The following is a 26,272-nucleotide window of genomic DNA, read 5'->3' as shown; positions in this document are numbered from 1 at the left end:
TCATCAGCTGGCCTACCGACTCTTCAGATAATGCTGCCGAATCTCATGTGGAGGGCATACTGAGGGACATGGTGGAGGGCACACCATTAGGTAGTCTGGATGCCAGAGAGCTCCTTGAGGCTGCTTAGTCTGAGGAGGAGAGTCAGGGGACCCTGGGCCTGGTAGTGGGAAGCCCTGCCTCAGTGGTGGCTTCAGTGTCTGCAGGATTGCCTTCGCCCATCATGGAGCCAGCAGCAGAGGCTGGTGTCCGTCAGAAGGTTGTAGACCACCAGCCAATGACAGTGCACTCACTGTGACAAACCCTGGCTTCGGCATCCCAGCCTGGTAGGCCCTGCACATGTGGTGGACATGTGCCTGCTGGATACTCACAGTGGGGGGAGGAGTTGCTACTTGCAAATTCCCAATCAAGCGAGGTCCTGCAGGAGATTTCCAGGGATATCCATCAACTGGGCGAAAATGCCATCTCCTCAAATGTAGCTCACACTGCCGAACTCCGCCTATTGCGACAGAAGAGGAGGGAGGACATGCAACAACTGAGGAAGGCAATTTGTGATGATGGTACGGCTTTGAGACAATCCCTGCATGAGTTGTTGGCCTCAAGGGGTCACAAGCGGTATATGATATGATATGGCATTTATAATGCGCCTATACACAAGTGTTTCAAGGCGCCATGAGGCAAGGGGGGGGGAACAGAGGGAAGACATACAATGATCCTACTAGGCCAGGTGTCATTCAGATCACGCAAGTGAATGGGTAGGGCATGAGATGGACACCTTGAGGGAAACAATGCATGTGGAGATATTGACCTCAAGGGAATACCAATGTCAAGACATGGAATCCCATAGTTAATGTCTACAGCCAGAGATGTTGGCCTTAAGTGAACCCTGCCATGAACACACGGAATCCCAGAGTAAATGCCTGCAGGCGAGATTTATTTTATAGTTAATTTATAACGCGCTTAATACTAGCGAGTGGTTTCTCAGCGCAAGATCGGGATTCGACTCTGTGTTGCGCCGTGTTGTCTTGCTTCCAAGACAAACGCTTTACCCCTGAGCTATCATCTCTCCCATGTTGGCCTTAAGGGAGTCCTGCCGTCAAGACACAGATTCCTTGAGGCAATCTCTGCATGATGAAATGTTGCCACATGTGACAACCTCCACCAAGAGGTTAATTCCTTGAGACGATCTCTCAACATGCAGTTGGAGACTTCAAGGGTCAACATGCATGATGACTCTTTAGGCACTCACGACATTCATCCCCAGTACCTTGTAGCTACTAGAGGCCTCATGCATGCATCCCTCTCAAAAGGGGATGCCATTGGCCATGTCCCCACACACCCCTATCCTCCTGCCACCACTACCCCTTCTCATGCACCCTGGTGTCCATGAGCCCATCGAGGGGGCATGTATCTTTTCAATGTTTTTCTTTTTTTTGCTACCCCACCTCCAGGGTGGACATGTATTTGTATTTTGTTTAGTTTTTTACCCCTTCCAAGGTGGACTGTATTTGTTTTTGCCCCATCAAATGTGGCCTGTATTTGTTTTTCCCCGTCCAAGGTTGACTGTATTTGATTTTTACCCCAGTGCAAGGTGGACTTCATTTGATTTTTACACCCGTCCAAGGTGGACTGTATTTGATTTTTACTCCTGTCCATAGTGGACTGCATTTGTTTTTTACCCCTGTCCAAGGTGGACTGCATTTGAGTTTTGCCCTTATCCAGGATGGGCTGTATCCTTTTTTTTCTCTTGTCCATGGTGGCCTGAATTATTTTTTGTGTTCTCATGTCAGGGCAATTGCGCTCTCGAGGGCAGTGAGTCAACTGCTCATGGTAGTGAGCACAATTTCGGACTGGAGCCTGGATATGCGGCCATGCTAAGTGGAGCCCCCTAAGATGGTGTTGTGGACTGCTACATCCTCCCACATATAGGTGACCATTCCATTAAGCACTGATGTGTTTATGTGCAGTCTGTCAGACACACTCCTTTGGCTGGTCCAAACAAATGTCCAATATTATATCAGATATGTTGCCTCCTCCATTGCCCACACTCCCTGAGAGGATCCCTCAGAACTGCATGTGCACCCAAGTACTGTGAGGAGTCACTAATGTGAGACTCAAGAGTGTATTGAGTTAAGATTTGTCATTTTATTATGCACAAAAATAACAAAAATCCGAATTAAACCTACTCTTTGATGGGAAAACCTCCTAGGATTCACAAAGCTAAACCTCACCATAAACAATGTCAACATTCAAACAACATAAATACAGCATAAATATAAGGTTACCAAACACCCAGTGTCTGGGATGACTTCTTGTGGTCCTGGACAGATAGTGCTCCCCCAAGAGTGTGAAAAAAGTACATTTTCCCCAAGTAACAAAAAGTCTAAGCCAAAGTGTTGAAAAGTTACAAAGAAACAGAAAGTTCACACAATTAAAATCCACTGGTCAAAGTCTCTTCTTTGTCGGGTGAAAGATGTCCTTCTTTACAGTTCCACAAAGAATTAACAGCACCAATGGAGTTTCCTGGACAAAAGTATCTTCTTCCACTTTGCCACCAACTTCTTCACTTCTATATTCTGCGGTGTCTTATGTACAATTTGTCAGGAGGTTCTTACTTGAGATTTACTCCTCTCTCAACCAACTTCCTTCTGCAATATAACTGTGAGAACAGCTTCCATTTAACTTCAATAGTACTGACAACTGCAGTCTTGCTGCTGCAACTTTTACTGCTTTGCAATTTACAGCTACAATGGCAACTTCAAAATTAGGCGCTGCTACAAGACATCTTCTACCTCCTCAGGCTGGCAAGGCATTCTTATTTCCATATCCTAAGAAAGGGCAGCCCCTTTACCTGTCTTCCAGCTACCATAGACTCTGCTTCAGGCTTCAAGACTATCTCAATTTCCAGAAAGTCTTTGCCATGCAGATAAAAACAACTTTGGTGAACAGGAAAACAGCTCCTTTCCCCAGCCTTATGTGCACCTGGCCTTAAGTAGTTACTCCAAAGTGGTTGTGCCTTCCTCCCGACTTTGGATGAATACTCTTGGGAAGCAACGCATGCATCAGCTTCAAAACACCAGTGTACAGTTCTTAATTACATGGAATTTGGCTTTCATAGAGATCCCTGTATGGGCTTGGACAACACTTGTTCTACATTCGACTTCCACTACTTCTTTGTTCTGCTGCTTCAACCTTTGATGTGTTGCAAGATAAATGGCTTCCAGGGAAAACAAAATTAGGCGCACGCAATTGTGTTTTATCCTTGAACTGCCACTTCACATAAAGACAGGTTCCCACCTTTTGGGTCAGCACTCAGCCTCCAAGACACAGGGAAACAGTCTCAGGCATGAGGACCTTTAAAAATGATTGCAACTCTTCAGGAAAGTCAGTTTTGCTTTGCTTCGACTACAGGCAGAGTTAATCAGAGACACACGACTACTCCGTAACAACGTATTACTGCTTCTCAGGAAATAAAGGATTTTCATCATATGCGAGGGTTTCAGGTAAGCATGTGTTACTTTCCCATTATTAAAAGACTTCCCACTTCTACGGTTGATTCTCACTCGCTCATAACTCGATACGAGTACAATTGAAATCTGGCTACAGTTACCGGTAGAGAGCTACTGCTTCTCAGGAGTACAGAGCTTCCTTTTCCGATTCCCAATTATAAATACTGTGGGCTGCGGGAGACTTCACAACTTTGCTGCTTCCACAGCTACCACTACGCCACTCCTGAGATCCACACGCTGCTGCTGCTGCACGGGTGTTTGCGATCCAGCTTCATTAAGGGAGAACTTCCCACTCTCCAGTTTCCTTTGGCTTCATTCTGCACACGGGCCTTAGGAACAACTGCAACTTCAGCTCTGCAAACACAGCAATGAGGTGCACCTGGAAGGTCTGCCTACTGCGTTCTTTTCTCTTCAGTCCTGTCAGAGCTATTCAGGGTTTGTGAACACTGGACCAACTCAGAGTTTGCAATTGGAATGTGCCTCTCTGCTCCAGCGTCCCTGTTGTGGTCACACTTCCTCGTTTTCTGCTGGCTTAGTGCTGTGCTTCCTCTGCTTTTACGACCTCCCAGCTCCTGCCCCAGCTTCTTTCTACTGCTTCTCTCTCGGGCAGACTTTTATGTCCCTTAGGTGGGCTGATTAAGTTCAGGTGCAGGCCTTTAGGCTTACCTGCCTTACCTGGACTCCTTCCTGCCTCTTGAGCCCACTTCTTTTTTACAGTCCCTGAGGGGTTCTGGGACTTGTAGTTTGAGTTAGAAAAATTCGATGTCTCTACTACTTTAAAGGGTGTTAAAATGTGTTTTATTCCCCAGGTTTTATTAAGGGAAGAATTATAAGGATTAATCCTTTTTGAGACAGAAGGGACAGAAATGATTACATGTTCATTGCTCCTGTTAAAATACTTTTGATTTTGTGGAGGATATGGGACTCTAGGTGAACACACGATTGGGTTCTTGGGTTCAACACAAAGTGGAGTCACTCTTTCAGGTTTTACCCTTTTACCCTTAATACAGGATCGAGATGTACCGAAATGGCAATAAGCCAATTCCTCTTTTAATCTTGGGTTAACAGTAATCCTCTTTAAGGAAAAATACTATGTCTCACCCTGCACAATCTCCCCATTTCCCTGGGTCTGGTCTCCACCCAGGTGATCCTCCCACAGTACACCAGCCCCAGGGTTGGGATCAGGAAGGGCCTGCCCTCTCCTGGCCTGGGTAGGGTTTTAGTGGGGGATCCGAAGAATTCTCCACACTAACCATTTCCTCAGCTGGACACCGCCCCTCCTAGTGGAAGCCCAGTGTTAGGTGGAGGCAGTGAGGGATTCACAGCACCACTGCTGCACCACAAGGTAAGTTTGTACACTGTCATTCATTTTCATGGCTGGTGACATATGCATCCCAATTGTGGCATGATGTGGCACACATCAGTTTTGCATGGATAATGTGATTTGGTGTTGATTCGGTGATGCTCACTGTTAATGAAGATGTGAGTTGTCCTACATAATTGTGTGTGCATGTCTCCTTGATCAGCTATGCATGTGCTTTGTGTTACTGATTGCACATCCACGACTGCTGCTTGGAGACCGTCTCCTCGGGATGTTCCTGTGCACATGTTTTTGGTGTGTGCTGATGCAGTAGCTTCATTTTTCGTGTTGCATTACATTTGCACTCCTGTCATGTCAGCCTTGCATGCCGTCTCCTGACATGTGTCATGTCGAGTAGCCACTTCAAGATCAGGGGTGAACTGGGGTGAACTTTCCTATCGGGAACTCTGTTAATTTCATGGTAGGATTCTGTACCCTGGGCCTCTTTTGTTTGTTTTTTTCCACATTTTCTCATGGGAATATGGTTGCCATTGTTGTAGAAATGTGATATGGGTCCACTTTGAGTATTAATTCCAGGGCCTCTTTTGGTTCCTAGTCCACCCCTGTCCATGTTGCATGGGCATGATAAACACCTGACTGTCACGATCCACGTATGTGGAAGATCCAGTTGACAAGTATGCATGTGGGTCATCTGTGTAGTATGCTGTGCATTGCTGGTGAGGTCAGCATGTCGGACGCTGACATGTGTCATGTGTAATGTTGCTGATGTTCTCCCATTGATATGGTCAAGAGCTGTTGATGAAGGGGTGTGTTACCTTGCCTTTTTTCTGTTTGTGTATCCTGTGGTTGGCTACTTTACTTCATAATTAGACAAGTGACATGTTTAGGGTATCAGAGACATGCATGTGAAGTGGGTGGGCAGGCAGATGTTATTTTCCCTATTGCAGGAGCACAAATCTGGCAGTTATGAGTGGAGGTGAGCAGGCCCAGCAGTAATGGTGCAGACGGACACATCATCAAGATGGCAGTCAGGTGAGCCCCTTTTTGCACTTGATGCATCCCACTTAGGGGAGCACTTAGGGGAGCACATAGTATGGGGACATTGTGCCTCGGGCTGGCTTTACTATGTTTGGCTTTAGGGCCTGTGACATGGTTACTGTGTATTCCACTTGAAATGACTGTGGCAGTGGTTTGTGTACTTTTTGTGTTATGTGGCACACACAGTTTGTAAGAGGTGCATTTTCATGGTGTTATTATAGGCAAGCTGGGTGAGCTTAATTGCCTGTTTGCAAGGATAATTGCTTTGCTGTGATTGCTCCACCAGGGTTGGTATTCATGTGAAGTAGGTGTATACTACCTGGTTGTGTGTGTTCTGTCCCTGAGTCTGTTGGCCTTGTAATGGAATGGGTTGTGCCTGTGTTTGAGGGCAGGAGCCCTCCTGCACCTCTACTCCTATGGCATGGGTTGCATATAGGAATACACCACCTGAGTGGTCAAGGGAGTGGAAACGTGACTTAAGAACTCTGAATGTGTGCCCCACTATGACCCTACTGGATATGTGTGCTGTGTTCTAGTGCGCCTCACCTGGGGTGGCTAGATTCCTGATGGGTGTCAACAGGAATGATGAGAGCTGGTAGGAACTGTCCCCTGCAAATAGTAGAATGGTTGTTATTGCATATGTTGCAATTCCTTGTGTGTCTGTGTGTCATGTGACGGTGTGTGTGTGCGTGATAGTTGAGACTCACCAGCTGTTTATGAAGGCTCCTGATACAAGCGCTTGTTATATGGCGGAATGCATCCTGGGTAATTGGCACTGACATGCATGATGTGTTCCTTGGCATCACAGATCACCTGCATATTGATGGAATGGCAATGTTTCCTGTTGCGATAAATTTCTCTGTGGCTCGGAGGTGGGTTGAAGTGCTACATGGGTACAGTCGATGGCTCCCAGTACCCGTGGAAACTGTGCAACTGCATAGAATTCCTGGCACACTCTCTGCCTTGCCTGCAGTGTGCATGGGAATGTGCCTATGCACATGTGTGCTAGGATGCTGGGCAAGACCTGGTGGAGGCATCTTGATTTTGTGGGCTATGATACCCCCTGCCCCACAATGCCTGTGGTATGCTGAAATGATCCTGTGGCTAGGAAGTGTAGGACTGTTAGCACTTTGGCCAGAGATAGTACAGCTGTGAGTACATGGTGGGTGAAACCAGGTCAGTCCCCCGCACCCTAAGCAGGTCTAGGATTACATGGGGAGGGAAGTAATCTCTTCCATGCACATCTTTGTCTGGCATCCCAAATAATGTTGTTTGTGGATGGAAACAGGGCTTTCTGGAGTAGAGGGATTGCTCTACTCCCCACCCATGCCACACCTACTTTGGGAGTTGCTGCTGGTTGACGGCTGGCCACTGGTTTCACTGGCTTCCCCTGCTGACACCTGCAGACACGATGTGGAGCCACCTCTGTGGAAGCCGCCCACAGTGCAAACAGTGCATTGTTTGCAATGCACAAACTTTAAATAAGGAAGAAAAGGTTTCATTTATCACACATTTGAATTACTTTTTTTGTTTTTCAACATTGATATGATATGATATGATATGATATGATATGATAAGGGCAAAATCACTTTCACTCATGGGTAGAATAGCAATTAGTAAAATGATTGTTCTCCCTAGATTTCTGTATTACTTCACAAATGTCCATTACTATATCAAAGCCCCCTTTTTTCACCTATTAGACATATTGATTAGAGGGTTCCTATGGGGCCCTGCCCGACACAAGCTTGCTCTGACGGTACTATGCTTGCCCTATAAAGAAGGCGGTGTGTAACTACCCAAGCTGGAATTTTATTACCTGGCGGCCCAACTGAGCTTTGTAACGAAATGGTAATACGATGACATCACCTCTGAAACGTTGCTACTCAAAAACTTGGTGGCCCCTGCTCGCCTTAATGACATGCTGTGGCTCCCGGTTAACTGCATGAACTCCTTGCCACTACTAGTGGAACTGGGCAGGAAGATATGCTCTATGGTGTTAAAACTACTTTGAATATCCAGTCCCTACTCGCCCAATGTCGCGATAGTGGCTGATTTGCGCAAAAATAGGGATGATCTTAGGGTCGCAAGGTGTTGGGAGGAGTGGGGTATTTCCAGGTGGGATAATATGTACGAGAATGGCAGCTTTAGTGACCTGGATATCCTGGCCCAATGAACCGGCCTAACCAAGGGACAATTCCTACAGTACATGAAAGTGGTGGGTGTTGCTAGACGTAGGTGGAGAGGGTGGCCTGCTGAACCGGAAGAGCCTGAGCTACTGGCTTTAATGTATGCCCTAGAAAACGGTTGGAGGCCGGTGTCTAAAATTGAAGTTGCGCTGGGAATCAGACCTGGGAACTGTAATTGCGGAACAGGCATGGGAATTGATACTCAGTTTCCCTAAAAATGTGTCCCGTAATGCTCCTTTCAAACTGATTGAAATAAATATGCTCCATCCTACATACATGACCCGTAGTAGAGTTGCTAAATTTAGCACTCACAAACACTTGCTCTGCACCATGGTGTTGTCAAGATGATGCAGACCTAATCCACATGTTTTGGAAATGTATAAAAGTGCAAGGTTTTTGGTCTCGCATTGAACAGGCTTGCAAAATGGCTGGTGTTGGTAGATATAATTGGGAGCCCATGGAATTCCTCCTTGGTGCATACCCCAGGAACTGCAAATATAAACATATTATTAAATGTATGAATCTGGCTTGCATTCCTGCCAAACACTGCATTTCCATATCCTGGGGGGACACAATACAAACAGTGGTACGGCGAATTTGAAATTTGCAGTGAGGCCGAGACAAGAGTATGAGCTAGATCATTGCACTGCATGGACGATCCCCCTAGGGACTCCTACGAGTCTTGGAAAATGCTTGTTTTCAATATGTTCCATCAATCAGAAAATAAGACACTGTGAACGTCTCGATACTTGCTCATTGCGTTCTTCATGTGTAAATGTGAGCTTTCTATGCATCTATGCATCTATCCCTCCCCCCCCCCCGAGCCTGAATCCAGTTGACTCTACTGCCAGCCAATTTCCCACCCCACAGTGCCTAAAATGATGTACTACCGTCACTGTAACTACTAAGTTCCTTTATTTTGTACTCAAGCCTAGTTAATATGCCAGGAGAGTTAATTTCTTTGTTAATTTCTTTTTCTTTCTTTCCTTTATCTTAATTCTGTTTTCATTTCTATGCATTTGGTCACACGTGTACCCAAGTGTTGGACATTCACTGTTGTCTTGCTGATGGTTGTAATCACTGCTCGCTAATAATAATAAACACATTTAAAAAGTAAAAATGAATACACGTGAGCAAGAATCTGCATGTTATTACATGCTTTGAAATACAAACTGTGAAAAATTTCAAAACATTGTATTAAACCACTTGAACTATTTTTCTGCAACACATTATGAGCTGCATTTTTCTTTTTTAAATCCGAACAGATTCTATATTGATTATATTGATCAGCAAATTATATTTTGTAAGAGACGAGATATTAAAGGGAATGACAGTGTGTGGCCAGGTTTTATAAGGACCCCTACCATTCATAAAATAGTATATTGGCAGTCACCTTGGAGTTGTGTGACATTATAAAAGAAGTCAGCCTTCGGCCTCATTTCTCTATTTGGTCATGGAACTCAGTGTAATGTACTTTAGGGGCATTTTATCCCATATTAATATTATTATTATTATATGTTAATATTTCCCTATTAAAAAAGAATAGGAGATAAAGAGGACCCTTTTGGTATCATATCCAATAAATTACATGAAAAAATTAAAAATGTAATTGTGCAACAGTAGTTGAAAAATAAAAATAATCGAGTATTATCATCAATTTGAAAAATCAATGATTATAAGTAGTCAAAATGTGAGCAGGGAGCAGTTAAATGTCAGGATGGTAGGTAATTACTAGGCAATGTTGTGGCATTGTGCACACTTTCAGGGACATAAACAAAGAAACAAATCAAGCATGTCATGAATTACTAAGCAGTCAATTCTCACAAATAGCAAAACATGGAGATTTGTTTGGCTAGTTAGAAGTAGAGTAAGTGTACTGTACTCTGCAGCTGAACAAGCAGCATGTAGCAATGATGATTCAGTGGAGAAACATATTCAGAGATGGGGTAAAATAAAGAAAGTGAGACAATACTGATTTCCCATACTAACATTATAGAAAGTCAAGATTATATTAAAGACACAGAAGCAAAGGATTATGCTTTCTCTCTTTACCTTAAACTCGAGCAGCATTGAAACTATTACAACCATATCAAACATTTTACACATCCAAAAACTACATTTCGCAAGGAATAGTCTTTTTGTGTGTAGTTTATTTTTTATATGTCCAAGTAGAACACTTTTTTTTCTACCAATCCATATAGCAAATTGTGGAACCTTTTCCTAATCCCTGTAACAGCAATTCTTGAGTAGAAATAGAAAAATCTCTAAAAATATTAGAGTAAGAAGAAGCCAAACACGACCCAATACATGGTCTTATAAGGACTTCTCGCCTACTTGCCAAAGGTGACTCTTTTCTGACTGATGCATTGTGACCACTTTGGTTTAATATTTAAGCAATAGGACCCTTGCCATGGGGGCATTACCGAGTCGAGGGGCTTATTGCTTAAATATACCACCTTTCAGACAAGGCCAAGTGCCAAAAGACCACTACTGTGGTGATGGGCGCAGTATAAATATTGGATAACATAACATCCAAAATGCAGCAGCCAGACTCCTCCTCAAACTATCCAGAAGAGACCACATCACTACATTGTATCACGTTCAAAACAATGTGCATAACACACAGAGCAATCAGCAGACAGGGAGCCTAATTCCTGCAAAAGAAAATAACAAACTACAAGCCAACGAGACTCCTTAGATCAAGCAATGAAATCTGCATGGAACCAAAACCATACGCCAGGAAAAAATAGGGGGCTCTTCTCTCTCCCACCTAGCCGCAAAAACCTTGAACAACCGCCCGAAAGAAATAAGAAACCCCAAAGACCACCTAAAATTTTGAAAACTTCTAAAAACCTGGCACTGACTTGAAACAACTAAAACAATCAAACAGGAAACACAAAGAACAGACTGACAGAATATATGATGGCACAGACAACACCTAGGACCAACTAAGGGAAACTCCTACAAGAATAAGAGAGACGATGATGGATGGAACAGAATGCGAGCAACAACCCCATGAGGACAGAACAACAGCTAACATGCCTAAACACTACCAACAACCTTACCCACTCAGAAAGGGCGTAGGGTACGGGCGTAGTTGGCAAGTAAATCGATCCAAAAGGAGTAAGTTGCAGCAACAAGAAACTAGTGTAGAGGAGGAGCCAAGTACCCACACTCCACCGGCCCGCCTACTTTAACTGAAACGTATGAACCAAAATATTTGACCTATACTGAGCAGGTAAACCAGCAAAGAGAAGAGAGAGCGCTCTGTGCAGTACCCATAAGAATACCTATACCTAACAGAATATGGGAGGTGAAGTATCCATTGAGGAAACCATACCTACATCCAAGACAATATGATGGCCATTTGAATGAGATTCCTGATGAAGCAAAGAAACTGAATGACCAGGATGAATGGTGATGTCATATGAAGCTGAATCGACTCCATATAGATGATAGTCAGACCAGAGAGGCAGACAATTTACAAGGAACAAAGAAGTACCAAGGATAAGTAACATCATGGGATCAAGATAAAGAAACGTATGCCACAAACATGATGAAGATAGTTAGTTTAAACGTGTACAGATTCAATGAAACACAAGCAGCAAAGCAATCATGAAGCTAGCAAAATGCTTTTAAATAGTTAGACCACGGCAAGCGCCAACATATATATCTATACCTAATAGATACATATGGAGTAAATAAAGAATTAATGTTTCCTCTACGTATAAAGCAGTCCTGAACAACGAGGAAGGCCTCAATTCATTGTTGCAGTTACAAAAGCAATTGAATTAAACAGAACATATTTCAGCTAAGGAGTTGGCTGAGCCACGAAGTCAAGGTTTTTATCAGAACTGGAATTGGCTGACATTGGATACAAATAAACATGAAAGAACAGAAACTCCTGTTCAAGAAGGCCAAGCAGAGCAAAAGACGTCAGAGGACTATTGAAGAATAAAATCAAATACACGAAAAGGATCAATTTGTGGTGTCCAGTCACGTGATGGAAGAAAGTTGGACGGATGAGAACATCACACCTATGCACGGAAGCCAGCTAGAACCCATACTCCTTAAAATTTCTCAGAGAACAGTACAGACTCAAGGCCAATTTCAAAGGACTAATTGACAAGGGACCATCGAGGTGATGTTGAATATATTTTTAATTGGTGGGAAGCTGGTATCACCCGCTCACCCGCACCTGGCCGTTCGGTCTGCATGCTGCTCACGTAGGTGGAAAGTTACTGACGGGGTTAATAGCCAACCAATTTTAAAGGACCACTTAGTTGGGGGTCCTCTAGTTTGTGTAGCCAATCGGACATTGTACATTTAGTGACGTTCATAGTGGCCATCTTGAAGGGAGGGCTTAGTTGCCCCAACTGTTGACTATCCAATTATTTTTCTCCGTTACTCCATACAGCTATACAGATATAACACCTATACTTAGTTATTCAATTAGAACCAATCCCACTTCCCGATAAGTTTCGGTAGTTTGCCACGTAGGATGACATTGGTAATGACGCAGGTTAACACATTAGCTATGACCAATTATGGGTTTAAGAACCCAGATTTTTTATGAAATGGTTGAGAGTTAGAGTATCAAGTGATTGCTGATGTTCCTTGTACTCCCTTTTTTAAATACTTGCATTAAAACAGACAAACTTTTTCCAAGCTAGTTGTGTCATCTGAATTATTAATGTTTGATTAAAATCTCCATCCCCATCTATCTCCAGGGTATTGCTACTCATCTTAAAGGGCTGGAAGCCTCCAGTTCACTAGGATAAAAGGGGTGGCCAATACAAAGATGTAAACACAAAATGTAGCCGACTTAACATAATGACAGAGAGATGAGACAGCCTTATCAGGTTGAAACTTTATCACTGAAAGGAAAACAACCTCTCTAGATCACGAAGGAGACACAATAGGAGTGTGCATTTATCCTAACAACAAGGCTACTAACCAACCTCAAAAATTATTTAAAAGTTCACCACTCCTCACACACCTCATCTCTTAAAACCGCAGCAACCCGCACGCACTTCACCAGACTGCAACAACAAACATACCACACAGACCCCCACACAACAGCACATGATGGACTTAGAACCGAATACCACACCAATATGGTCGGCGAACGGTGTTAACTTAACTGAAGCTGCCAACAGTACTTCACAGCTCCCTTGCTCTTCTCCAAACTTTGTCCTTCTAACACACCTAACCTACCCCCTCTTTTTTGTGTTAGATTCGCCAGGGGACCACTCAAGTGGTGATAGTGCGCGGTACAAATATTAACATTAATATTAACATGGGAGGCCTGCATGTGTTAGAAGGTCTCTAACCATGCATTTGCATTGACTGTTCAGCTTTTCCTGCAGATCCCCGTTCATTAAGGGGGCATACGTCACAATACCTAAAAAAACAACTCCCTTATCAAGAGGGGTGCAGGCAGAGCACTTGGTGGGCAGACCAGGAAAACCCACTTGCATTGAAGGGATAGGAGTCGCAATGCATAAAACCTGCTCCATTGTCAAGAGGGGTGCAGGAAGAGTTCTTTCTGCGTTGCTGCCACCATGCCTGATGCTACTCCTTGCACAGCGGACGCCGCCCTGCATCGGCTGCTTTCCCTTTGCAATGCGTTTACCCAGGGCTTTAAGTGGGTCGGGGCCTGCCGAGGCCAGGCCCCAGCATGCTCCGAAATCTCGTTTTCAGACGGGGCCCTGCCGGGCCCACAAATCTACCCTGGCAGCCCCGGCCACTACACGAAAAGGCTTTTTATTTCTAAAGCCTGAATCTCTCGCTCGTGTGCGAAAGCTTCAGGCTTCAGAAAAATGCCATAATGGTGGCGCTGCACCTGCGAGGCATCCATTCAAGCAAGAGATGACCGTGACCCGGCACCACCATTATGGAGAAAACGTGAGGCCGCTGGAAGCAGAGGCCTTGTTTTCTAAATCCTGAAGCTCCCGCGCATTCGCAGAACTTTTAGTCTTCAGGAAAGGGCCTCAGCTTCCAGCGGTCTCCCCCTTTCAGCCTCAATGGTGATGCTGCCCCTGGGCAGCGCCACCATTAAGGCTGAATAGGCGAGGCGCTGTACCCTGCCAGGCAAGCCTTTAGAAAATAAAGGCAGACAACAGCACCCGCTCCCCACCGGGGAGCGGGTGCTGATCTCTACAAAAGGCTGCCTGGCAGGGGTGCCAGTAGACCATTCGGCCGGGGATCATCAAGGGGGCGTGGCCTAACGGGCCATCAGGCGACGCCCTCCATTAGGCCATGCTCCCTTGATGATCCCCGGCTCATTTTGTGGTGCCACTTAAGGCACTGTGTTTACCTCTTGCCCTGGACAGTTACCTTTCCATGCTTTAAGACCATGTGATTGCCCAGAAACCATAGATACAGGTGAGCTGCAAGGAAGGAGTGAGGCTTAAGGCGTGTGAGTCACAATGGCAACCGGAAATTGCAAGGTGCATTTTGCTCATTGTAACCTGGCACCTTGCATTCGTGAATCCTGGCGCTTCGAACAGTGTTGCTTTGTATACGGAACATGCTTTAGTACATCTGTTCCTGTTCTGTTTATTATTTTCTGGCCTGCATGACTTCAATAGAGATGTGGCGCATTTTCGAAGTGCTTTTTCCAAGTGCTGTGCGCAGCGCCGGACCGTCTGCCAGCATCTGAAGATATTTGTGGTACGGACAATTGAATGGACAAATATGGACACTTGTACCTAGTGCAGCTACCCAGTACTGCTAACTAGTGATTAGAGCAATCTGAGAAGGCTGCTATCACATTCTAACGTATGTTATTATCATTGTTTCTGTTGTAAGAAGGTGGCTACATTGAGGCTCTTCCCCTTTACCCAGAAGGCACTATCTACTCACGTTTACAGTTTTATCGTGTGGTTGCACATGGGCGCCAATTTGTAATCTCCGTTTTTACAGATTGGTATTTTGATGTTCGATCTGTAGTGGTAAAATATTTTAACATCTATGTTTACCACTGAAACAATCAGCGGCTGTGTAGCACCTACAACTTAGATAAGAACACCATGGGCCTCATTACAAGTACTCCGGTCCGGAATTAACACTGCCGGTAAAACCATACCGGCACCGTTTGCATGTCCGCGCAATCATGACCCGCGGCCCCGGTAATAGCACCACCCTAAACCGCCACCGCGGAAATAGGGTTCCCCTTAATTCCGCCTGCACGGAAACCCCTCCGTTACCGGCAACACGAAACACCGTGAGCATCACAACTAGCGCGGACACGGAAATACCGGGAAAAAAATGGCGGAAATACCGTGATCACAGTGGCGGAACCGCCGCCACCGCGAACATGGCGTTATACACTGCCGGCTGAACTGAATCAGGGCACAGGTGCACCAAATCAGCCCAGCTGGACCTAGCAGGCCACTGGGAGCCTACAAAAGGGCCACACCCAGCCCAACACAACACAGAACCATGCAGGCAGCAGGGCTAGTAGCACTGGGACTGGGCCTACTCAACCAACAGGCAGTACTGCACATGGTGGCAGCAATGGCGCAGAGGAGGAGGCGTAGGCGGAGGAGGCGCAGGCGGCAACCAGCCAACCCTGCAGCTATGGCAAACCCCATTGCCCAGCCAGCCCGACCCCGCCGCCAGCCACCAATACCACGCATCAGGGCCTCACCCTGGAACCTCACCCCAGGACAGATCCACACCCTATACCGGCTGGACCGTGCAACAATCATGCACATCACCGCCATGATTGAGGACAACATCAGCAGCCTAATTGACACCCCCACCGCCATCCCCCCCCTCTTGAAGGTTGTCTCAGTTCTGCATTTCCTTGGCACTGGCACCTATCAACACACGGTTGGTGAGCTGCACGGCATATCACAACCGTGTTTCTCAAAAGTCCTGGTACAGGTACTGGATGCCCTGTTGCGCCATGTGTCGGAACACATAGCCCTACCCCGCACCCTCCCCGAGGTCATTGCCACCAAGTTGGCCTTCCATGCCATAGCAGGCATGCCAAATTGCATAGGCGCAGTTGACTGCACCCACGTCGAGCTGACAGTACCACATGCAATTGAGGCGGTGTTCCGCAATAGGAAACAGTATCACTCTTTGAATGTCCAGATGGTTTGTGATGCCATGCAACTGATTACACACTGCTGCGCACGTTTCCCAGGCTCATCACATGACTCAATGGTACTGCGGAATTCCACGTTGCCACGGTACATGGAACGCTATGCCGGACAAAGCACATGGCTATTGGGTGAGTACAGCTGACGATGCTACAACCCTGTCGGAGTGGTGTGTGTGTGTCCAGGCAATGAGCATTGTGAGTGTGCCGCTGTGACCGCACATGCATCACCCCCCTTCCATCTACCAAATACACAGCGGATGCCAAACATCATGAAGGAAGACATGACAGGGCACCACAATGTGCCCGTGCACACGCTGCCACAGCCAATCCCGTCACTGTCCCATGAACCCTGTGCCACTGCAGACACCCACCCTCAATTGAAACACTGCCCCAAAAAGCACGAGAGGCGTGTAAATGATACGACGAGTATTTACTACTTCCGTACAGTGGAGTCACTCTGCCATGTGTGGACAGCACTGCACCATGACATGCACACAATCAAATGTCACCCGCAGGGCACAGCAAACATGCAAGTTAATGTGTAGGCCCATATGCAGTCAGCGACATTCCTCGTGATGGCCAAAACATACCTCCAGACACTGCATGGTTCATATGCATGAATGAATGATGATACAAGAATGCACAGCAGCAGATGAGGACATGATGCCACAAACACTGACATGTTCCCCCATCTACATCCCATGTAGGTGATGCGGGATATGCACTCACGCCATGGTTGATGACACCTGTACGGAGACCAAGGAACAGGCATGAAGAGGCATACAATAGGGCACATATCCGCACACGTGGAATGATTGAGAGGACATTTGGACTGCTGAAGGCCCGTTTCCGCTGTCTGAGCAGATCTGGCGGATCACTGCTGTACAGCCCAGTGAAGACGGGCAAAATCACGCTGGTATGTGCCATGCTGCACAATATATGCCTGCGCAGGAACATCCCAATGCCACCAGACGCAGATGAGGAAGATGGGGATGGGGATGGGGATGGAGATGGGGATGGGGATGGGGATGGGGATGGAGATGGGGATGGAGATGGAGATGGGGATGGGATGGCACCGCCTCCCCCTGGGGGTGCACATGATGGCCAGAGAGCACGGGATGCCCTGATTCGCATTTACTTTTGAGTCACAGCACATTCACAGTAATGCACAAACATGGTGACGACAATTAATTAATAGTTGCACTGCAAAATAAATGATCAATGTCCACACATGTATGTCTTGATTTGAAATGGTGATGTATTGATGTAATAACAACAGGGAAGAAGGTGCATTGGTTAGGGAAGCTGTACACCCGGGGCCACCCACCACCCAAACGTGCCCACCCCCACCCAGAGCCCATTGTCCAAACCCCCAAAACTACCTACCCCACAACCCAAACGTGACCACCCCTCTCACACCCTTGTAGTCCACATGTGTCCTGCACTGCTCCACACACATGCCATCACTTCCGTGTGCGCTTCTGTGCAACCTTGCCCAAGGGACCCGTTAGCCTACTCGAGCGCCTCCTTGGACTGGCAGTAGTGGAGCTGGATGGGGTGGTAGTGTTTGATTGGCCAGAATCAGGGATTGAGGGCATCCGTGCCAGATTTGCCTGTTGGCCAACCAACATGGCCTCCACAAGCCTGGAGGTGTGGTCATTGCCCTCCCGCACATGGCGTGCAAGGGTCACTATGGTGCTCGCAAAGCGTCCAATGGACCTCGACAGGCGACGCACTGAGGCGCTGTAGCTCTCCCTCTGCAGCCTGGATTCCTCTAGCTGCCTCTCCACCAGCTGGGTGAGGGTAGCCTGCTGGTCCTCCATCCGCTGCATGCGGGCATTCAGTTCGGCCATGGATGGGGTGGGCGACCTCATGGGACTCCCCAGTGAAGTGGGGCTGAACCCCAGCTCATGGAAGGAGCCCAGGTCTTCCAATGTGGGCATCTCCCCCTGTGGCCCCGTTTCCGAGTGCTCTTGCGGGGCACTGTTATCACTGCAGGCCGCCCCCTCTGCAGTGCTGCTGCCTTCGGTGTTGTGTTGGGTGGCCATGATAGGTTCCTGTGGCACCTGTCTGGACTCAGCCAGTGTGGAGATGGTGGGGATGTTGGTGGTGGTGGTGGTGTGCTGCACATCTGTAGTGGCTGGTAATGTGGCCAGAGGTGCAGAACTGCCGGCAGCATCCTCCTGTGTGGTGGCGGTGGCTAGTGTACTTGCCGATGCTGATTGGCTGGCCTGTTGTGCAGTATCACTGTCACTTGAAACGGCTGTGGGGACACAAAGGGCATGCAATTAGTGTTGTTGTGGTGGCAGATGGGTGCATCACATGCGTCATTAAGATTGTACATTGAATAGTGTTAGTCACATGCATCTGATTGCTGGTGTCTGCATTCAGTGATATTGGTTGCCATACGGATCATAATGGGTCCTTTGGCCCACACATGCACTGCCTGGGGGGGGGGGATTGTTAATGGGTCCTTTGGCCCACACATGCACTGCCTGGGGGGGGGGTTGATAATGGGTCCTTTGGCCCACACATGCACTGCCTGGGGGGGGGGTTTGTTAATGGGTCCTTTGGCCCAGTACTCACAACTGCATATTTACATGTGGCATTCATGTTTGGGCACTTACCGGCATCTGCAGGTGGGCTCACTCCTGCCTCAGCCTGCCCAATCCCATGGATTCCCTCTAGGTGGAGGACGCTGCTGCAACGCTCCTCCCATGCTTGCAGCCTCAGTGGGGAAGGGGGTCCTCCGCCTGTCCCACTGCTGCGTTGGCGGTGCGTGGAAATGAGGTTGCGTACCCTCAGCCTCAGGTCGTCCCAACGCTTGTGGCAGTCCTTCACGCTCCTCACTGCCACGCCCACAGCGGTGCACTTGCGTGCAGCTTCGGCCCACACCTCCTTCCTCCGCTGCTGTGTGGCACGCCGTTGGTCGGCGCTGAACAGCATCTCAGCATTGTCCACAATGTGCTCCACCAAGACGGTTAGCTCCGCCTCGCTGAAGCGCTGTTTGCGCTGCCTCTGAGCAGGAATTCTGGCAGACATGCTGGTGGTCCCTTTTGGCTTCTCAGAGTCAGGATTGTGCTTGTGCTGGCTCTGGATGGCAATGGATTGTGCTTTTATATGATGGCCGCCTCTCTGTTTCCTGTTTTGGCGATCATGGTATTTCCGGTTCCGTGTCCGTGGCGGCGGAGGCGGAAACGGGTTTTGCGCCACTTGTGGCTTCGTTATTTCCATTTCCGTGGGGTATTCCGTGACGGCGGTAACAACGTTTCCGAGTCCGTGTGGTGCGCGCGACCGACAGCGTGTAATCGGGCGGTTTTTCCGCACCCTTGCGGACACGGAAACGTTTTTACCGCCATCACGGATTTTGCACGGTCCCGGACTGGCAGGTTGTAATGAGGCCCCATTTGTTCAGGCTATACTGGACACGTCACGATTGCTTCTAATCTGGGTTGTTGCTGGACAGCCTGGAGCGCAGGTGCCGTGTGTTGTCCAGTTTAGTTTATTTTAAGACGCAGTGCTGTGACTGTTAAGTGTGTCTGTCTAGCTCTACTGTGGGGTGCATTTAAAGGCCCTAAACGCAAAGCCATCAGCAATATGCATCTGACCAGCAGTGGGCCAGGTCCCCTGAACCCAACTTCAAGGAGAGAACTGAACAGGTGACGTAAGCATGTGTCTGAGCTGCGAAGCAACATCGATTCACACAAATGCCAATGAGCGTCTTCATTACTAGCCACGACATGAGTAGCCAGCGCTTTCATTTGTCCCTGGAAGATGAAGATGGCATCAGCTCTTGATTTCCACACGTAAAACACCTGGAGATGTACTTGGCTCGGCTCCCTGTGCCCACGCGGGACGTTCTCTCGCCATGATTGGTAGCGTTTCCTGCTTTATGCACCCTGTCGCTCAGCTATGAAGTCTAGGTCTAGTCGGAGGGGTCAAAAGGTCACCTCTGTAAGGCTTCTATGGACACACTGCTCCTCGCCCGGTGAGCTACTCTAGGTTTCTGGGAAGCGAGGAGGCAAGCCAACCCGCACTGCCATGGAACGCAGGGGTCGGAGTGATCCTTTGCTAGATTATGAAAGGCTTAACCAGCTTTTCTGGGTCTATAGAGCCCTTCTAGTGGCCAAAAGGCATATTTTGAGAAACTGGAAGGATGATGTTAAACCCACTGTTGCTGATTGGCTTGGCATGCCAGCCTGTTTATTCTCTCTAGCAGGGAAAAAATATCATTTCAACTCAAGAAGCAAAATGACAAGTAGAAAGATATCAAGATAGCTGGAAGGCTTTCGTTGAGTTATACGGCTAACTCTGCCCCCCCCTCCACCCCTTTATCTGTTTTTTTTAATTTGTTCTCTCTTTCCTTTTCTTCTCTTCCTCTCTTTCCTATGCTCTGTGTTCTGTCGTTCTAGTCTGTGGCAGGCCTGATGCCTTGTTGTTTTATTGTGCTTTTTTTATATGACCACCTGCTGTAGATAGTTTTTTGCTGTTTATGTTATAACAAAATCAATAGAAATAAATTTTAGTTAAAAAAAGCAAGGCTTGAACATCTTGCCAAGTTAACTCTAATCAGGATTCACTGTGCAAAAAGCAACACAAAATGTAAGAGGTTACTTAGTTTCTGTGGAGAGATGGGCCTGTGTGAAATTTGACTCAACTCTCAAATGCTTTCCTGATTTAATGTCATCTAGTTTCAGCTCAGTGAGGGTCTGCCAGAGGCCTCAGTCAACATCCCTAGGTTTGCAGGTGAAGGTTTTAGTGTGGCTGGCCACCACTGGTTGCAGGGCTGCCGGTGTGGCAACCCTGCTGAGCTGCTCTGAAGTACTGTCAGCCATGACTTCTGCTTCCCCCTTCCTCAGAGAGATCATCCTCCGTCCGCCTTCAGAGCTGCAGCACTGACTGCACCTTGTCCACGATTAGCAGGCAGCCAAGGAGCAGAGGTCGACCGGGCAACCCTGCCAACCCCCCTTCCTGCCTCTCACACCTCTTTCCAAACCAGCTGATTGCAAGCACCAGATTATAGACGGCCAAACCTAGTCCTTTCAACTTACATTTCAAGCACATAGACACAAACAGACATAGGGCCTCACTATAACTCCGGCGGTAGCCGTGCCGGTCCCATAGGACTCAATGGGAATGGGGAGGACGGAAGCACCGGCACCGTGTGCAACAGTGTTGGTGCTTCCGTCAAAGTCTGCGAGCGGGTGCCGTTCCGCCTACCAGGTCAGACCTGGCGGGCGGGAGGGCATCCGGCTCTCAAACTTGTACTCTGCCTGTGTGGTAACAATGGTGCTGGTGAGCCTACCGCCACCTTTGTTACCGGACCGGCAGGGTCGTAATGAGGCCCATAATCTCAGACAGCATCACCTTTCTTTTTAGCACCTCTTTCAGTGGATCATTTACAGCAGGAAGTGGTCATTCGTGGGATCTGGTAACCATTAGTACCTATTGCCCGTGGCATTTGAAACACGATTGTTGGTAATTAGATCATAATAATAAGCTGAACGCTGTGTGACGCAAAGACCTGTCCAGGCATCTTTTTTCCCTCTGTATCAGTGGGCGATTTCTTTTGTAGGTGCCCGTTACTTTGCTTGCCAGAATGTGTTCGCTTCTCTTCAGGGTGGGGGAATTGAAGCTATAATCATACTCTTTTTGCCTAACATGCTTGTGCAATGATTATATATTGACTAGTTCGTTCATTGTGTGAATTGCGTACTTTTAATGGCATTTCTATCAAATGGAGCAGTATCTTAGGTCTTCACACCCAAACATTGACAAATATGTGTGCCAACTTGAGCTTGAGAGGTATGTGATCAAATGCCCAAACTTCAAACAGGGCTCATATCCCAGCTTCACCACTTAACCAAAGTGTGTGATCCTGGGCAAACCATTTGATCTCATGATGCCTTATGTGCAAAAAGTGGAAGTCCATAGAAGCGCTTCAGTTCATAGTGTATGCCAGGGGTCTGCAACCTGGGGCTCTTCAGATGATGTGTCCTGCTGTTCCCGAGGTCCCGGTGGTCCCGTACCGTTAACTTTGCCATCTAGGGCTGGAGGGAGTTGTCGTCCGAAAGGTTTGGCGAGCCCCATGTTGCAGATCCCTGGTGTACAATATTCCAAAAAGCCCAGCTCATGATTTACTAGACAAGTGTTGCTCTTTAAATAATAATACATTCACATTCACCATACAAAGAAGCATTTGCTGTTTCGAAATGTTTCTAACCCCCACTGCATTATAGAAGGCCACTTCCAACCTACAAATGGTTCCATTTTAATTCAACAAAAACATGACTATCTGCTAATTTACTTTGTGGTAAGTACTTCGAATTGTTACTTCAATTCTATTTTTTTTTTTGGGGGTTCCCCCTTAGTCCCCTCTTCCCCTTCAGTACCACCCATACCCCAAAACCCTCCACACACCCTTTTACTCCTTAACCCACAACTACACATAATGAATTTGAAGTAACTTGAAATAATTACCATAAAATAAACTACTGTGAAGTAATTGGTGGAAACAACGGGATATCCTAAAAAGAACCTTCTCGGACTCTTCAAAGAGAAATCTAGTGCACACGTGAAGGCCTAACGCCATGGGCCCAGGCACTACACAATCTCCCCTGCTCTAACTCGAACATGTCCACGCCTACTTTCCTCGAAATCTATAGACCTATCCTATACAGGCCCCTACTTATCTGACAAGTACGCAGACCCTCCCCACAATCGACCATCAACACCTTGCCATGCTGTGAGAGTTCAGTCTTGTGCAAAGGAAAAGGATCACACTGCTTCCAAATCCCTTATGTCGAATCAAAACACTCTCCACCGTAACCAATTAGTGAGATGAATCGCATTTATACATTTTATTTATAATTGGCTTTCTGTAACAGTTCGGTTTCTAAGCGGGGATCCGAGATTCGAACCTCTGTTGCTCTGCGGTCCACGAAATTGGTAAATGGACTATAACGAATTTTGGAACAGTAATTCTACTATTATTGCGCCCTGCAGAACATGAGAGGGTAAAGAGGCTGCACGAGAGAGTGTTCTTTTCACAGAGTCCCACTGCGTCACTTCCAGGCAGCAGAGGTGTTGCTAGGTCTGGAAAAGAATGTCCGGACTGCCGGGACTGGGGCTAGCTAGTCTTTTGGTGGTAACCCTGAGCTTCTCTCTGGGGCTGCAACCAAAAGACCGTGGGCTATAACCCCTCTCAGTCCCCCCCCCCCACCCGCTCCACCCCCTAGTAACGCCTCTACCAGGCAGAGCTGTAAATGGACATTTTTTACTGTGGAATCCCACCAGAGAGAGGAACATCTAGACAACTCAACCAAGGGGAGTTGCTAGCAAAGTATAAAAGGTTCACACCTTTTAAACCCAAACAGCTGTTTTAATGTTTTTTGCAGACTACAATCCTAACAAGAGATTTCACAAGCATTCTGATCAGACGCTCAAGTGGTCTTGTGGGTAAGTATCTCACCACTGGTTCTAACGACTTTGGTACTAAGTCACGCATTTAAAACTTTAAAACAACCTGAACACAGTAAACAAATGGATGGTTCCAAATGGATTTTTCCACATCCAGGGAGAGGTCTTTTGCCAGATCCTGGATACATTGCCAGCACAGCATCCAGGCCCTTCAACATCAGCACCTGTAATAGATGAAGTACTGAGAGTCCTGGATGCCGAGTTCCCCATGGCAGGGTCAGCCTCTCGCCCCTAGCATGTGCATACAGCGCCCAACCCCCACACGACCCACACTAAAAGATTGAGTGCTTGTATTGAGTGCTGCTGTTGAGTGGGAGAAAGGGGCACGGGTGAAAGGGCGTGGACGATATGCTTAAGGGAAAGACACACGGGTGTCTTGCTGTGGGACAAAAGGCAGAGCTGAAACACAAACCGCCCCCCCCACTCCCCTCGACCCCCACCGCCTACCGTACCTGAGTGATGATTGTGGAAGCAAATTCACTCCTGTCGTATGACCACCCATCCAAACAGGGTTCCACGTCTGCCCGCGTGGCGTTGGCCCCGGTGGCATTGGGATTCAAGAACCTCCACTGGGCCGCGGTGAACCGCAGGCAGTTAGCGGGCCTCTGCGTCGCATCCAGCGGGAGGAAGGCTCGCAGGAGCTCCGTGGTGGGCCCCGGCTGCTCTGTCACGTTCAACCTCCGCGTGTCGTTGTCCCTGTCGTGGATCTGGCAGTGGTGTTCCGGGGTGGCGGCTGTGAAGTTTTGGAGGAGGTTGTGAGAAGCCATCATGAGTATGGGAACGGCCAGCAGAGTAACATGAATGAACTGGAAGCGGCCCATGCCACCGGCCTGGTGCAGGAGGTCTCCAAACGACATGGCCCCAACGCAGAACGCAAAGGCTCTAATTTATTCTGAAACCTCTTTGCGGACGTGCCCCAGCCTGGGCCCAACTCAGGGGAGAGAGCTGAACAGTTTTATGTCTCCTCCCCAACGAGCGGCTTTATTCCGAGCGATAGACTAAGCAGGCGACGCTTTGAGGTTGCCTCTGGAAGATGAAGGCGGCCTCCACTCCAAACGTGCAGGACCGGGAGCTTTCCTTGACTCGGCTCCCCTGAGCAGCGTGGGGCACTTGTCCCACCGTGATTCGAAGCGTTGCTGCCGCGCTACTGGGGCGTGCTGAGAGAAAGCACCTTGCAGCTCAGACACTTCTGGGTCCGGGGTGAGGAGGCAGACGGTCACCCCTTGTCTGTCACTCAGCGTCCCAATTCCTCGCCGGGGGAGCTGCTGTGTGTGGCTTGGAAGGCAGGGGGGGGGGAAAGAACGTACACTCCCAGGGGACCAATCCTAGCCTTTGCTAGATTATGCAAGGTATGGACATCTTGCCAAGTTAACGTTTTACTTTTGCTAATCAGGATTAACTGTGAAAAAGCAACGCAAAATATGTGAGGGGGTTTTAGTTTATGTGGAGTAATGTGCACGGATAAGGCACGATTGTGTGTTACATGAAATGGCACCAGGCACTAGCCAGTAAGTGGGCTTGACAGTCATCATAGGGTGGGCGGGGCAGTTCACGCATTCCTTTGTTTGAGCGTGCTTGATGCCACTTGAGGCTTTTAAGGGCAATGCCATGATACGTTAGATCAAATTTGCAGCTTCGCAGAACTTGGTATTTTACCCCCAAAAATGTCACTGAGCTGAATACAAAGTTCCTGATCAAAAAGGGAGCAGTGGTTTACATCTGGTCATTTGGTCCATCACTTGAGTGGCCAGTGCCCAGTGCACGGGTGGGCAACACCACCACCATTCTAAACGCCCCAAACCCCCCCCCCCCACTCCAGCCCCCCCACTTCTTATACTTGTCCATCTTCACGCTGAATTGTTGAAAGGAAACCAACATACTCCTGGTGATTTATTAAAGGAACCCACCCCCAAATGCAGTCTTCGATGCACCCATGTGGCCTCACCTGGAGTCAGTGATCCACAGCAGCACCCTTCCCATTTATCACGCCATGGCTCCAGACTTGGCGGAAAGTGGGGAGACTGAGCACGGGAAGTGACGTTCCATGGTTTGTACCTATACGAAATGTACGAATCAAAAGCAAATGGGAGCAACCTGGGGACTTCTTTGAAAAGGCTGGAGGCTGGTCCCTCTGCTTCAAGGCTGTGTGCTGCCCCCCTGCCCTGGGCATGCCTGCACAGGGAACAGAAAAGTGATGCCAGCGCTCACAGGCAGTGGATCCTGAACGAATTGGAACCCAAGAGATGCAGTTTGCTTGAAATAACACTTTGGAGCAAAAAGGCTCCTTTAATGTGTGTTTTTGTGTGTCTTGGTCCAATTTTATCACCATTGCAAGTCTTTTAAAAATCCGCACTGTAAGTGCTACTCGCTGTTAGCGTGCTGCCCTCCGCAGTCAATAATGCTACCTGGGCAGGGGTATCACACAGTGCCCCATTTTGCGTATAGCGAGTATCCTGACCTAGAAAGTGTGCCAGAGTCACAGGCTGGTGGCAGCTGTGTACTTTTTATTCGGCTGCACAGTGTTGTAGCCTTTGTTCTGCATTGGTAGCCACTTGCTCTGTGAACAAATGCAACATGGTCACACAATGTTATTTAAGCCCTGTGACCCGGTAATTTCCTTTGTGG

General features: G+C 47.7%; 1 protein-coding gene across 2 annotated transcripts in view; it reads right to left on the bottom strand.

Moving 5' to 3' along the window:
• The window catches only part of LOC138567114 (solute carrier family 22 member 6-A-like), a 107,877-nt gene extending 82,913 nt beyond the window's left edge, over positions 1–24,964 (bottom strand). The window contains exon 1 of one of the 2 annotated variants that reach the window (XM_069644998.1): positions 24,100–24,964. In XM_069644998.1, the coding sequence (XP_069501099.1) occupies positions 24,100–24,504 (405 nt within the window). In that variant the 5' untranslated portion in view covers positions 24,505–24,964. The remainder of the gene's footprint in view (positions 1–24,099) is intronic. The other variant, XM_069644997.1, reaches the window with a different exon arrangement.
• Positions 24,965–26,272: the final 1,308 nt, after the last annotated feature.

The sequence above is a fragment of the Ambystoma mexicanum genome, chromosome 2p (assembly GCF_040938575.1).
Source record: "Ambystoma mexicanum isolate Mex_15411 chromosome 2p, UKY_AmexF1_1, whole genome shotgun sequence".
NCBI classification, from domain to species: domain Eukaryota; kingdom Metazoa; phylum Chordata; class Amphibia; order Caudata; family Ambystomatidae; genus Ambystoma; species Ambystoma mexicanum.
This window is presented reverse-complemented; position numbering and strand designations above follow the sequence as displayed.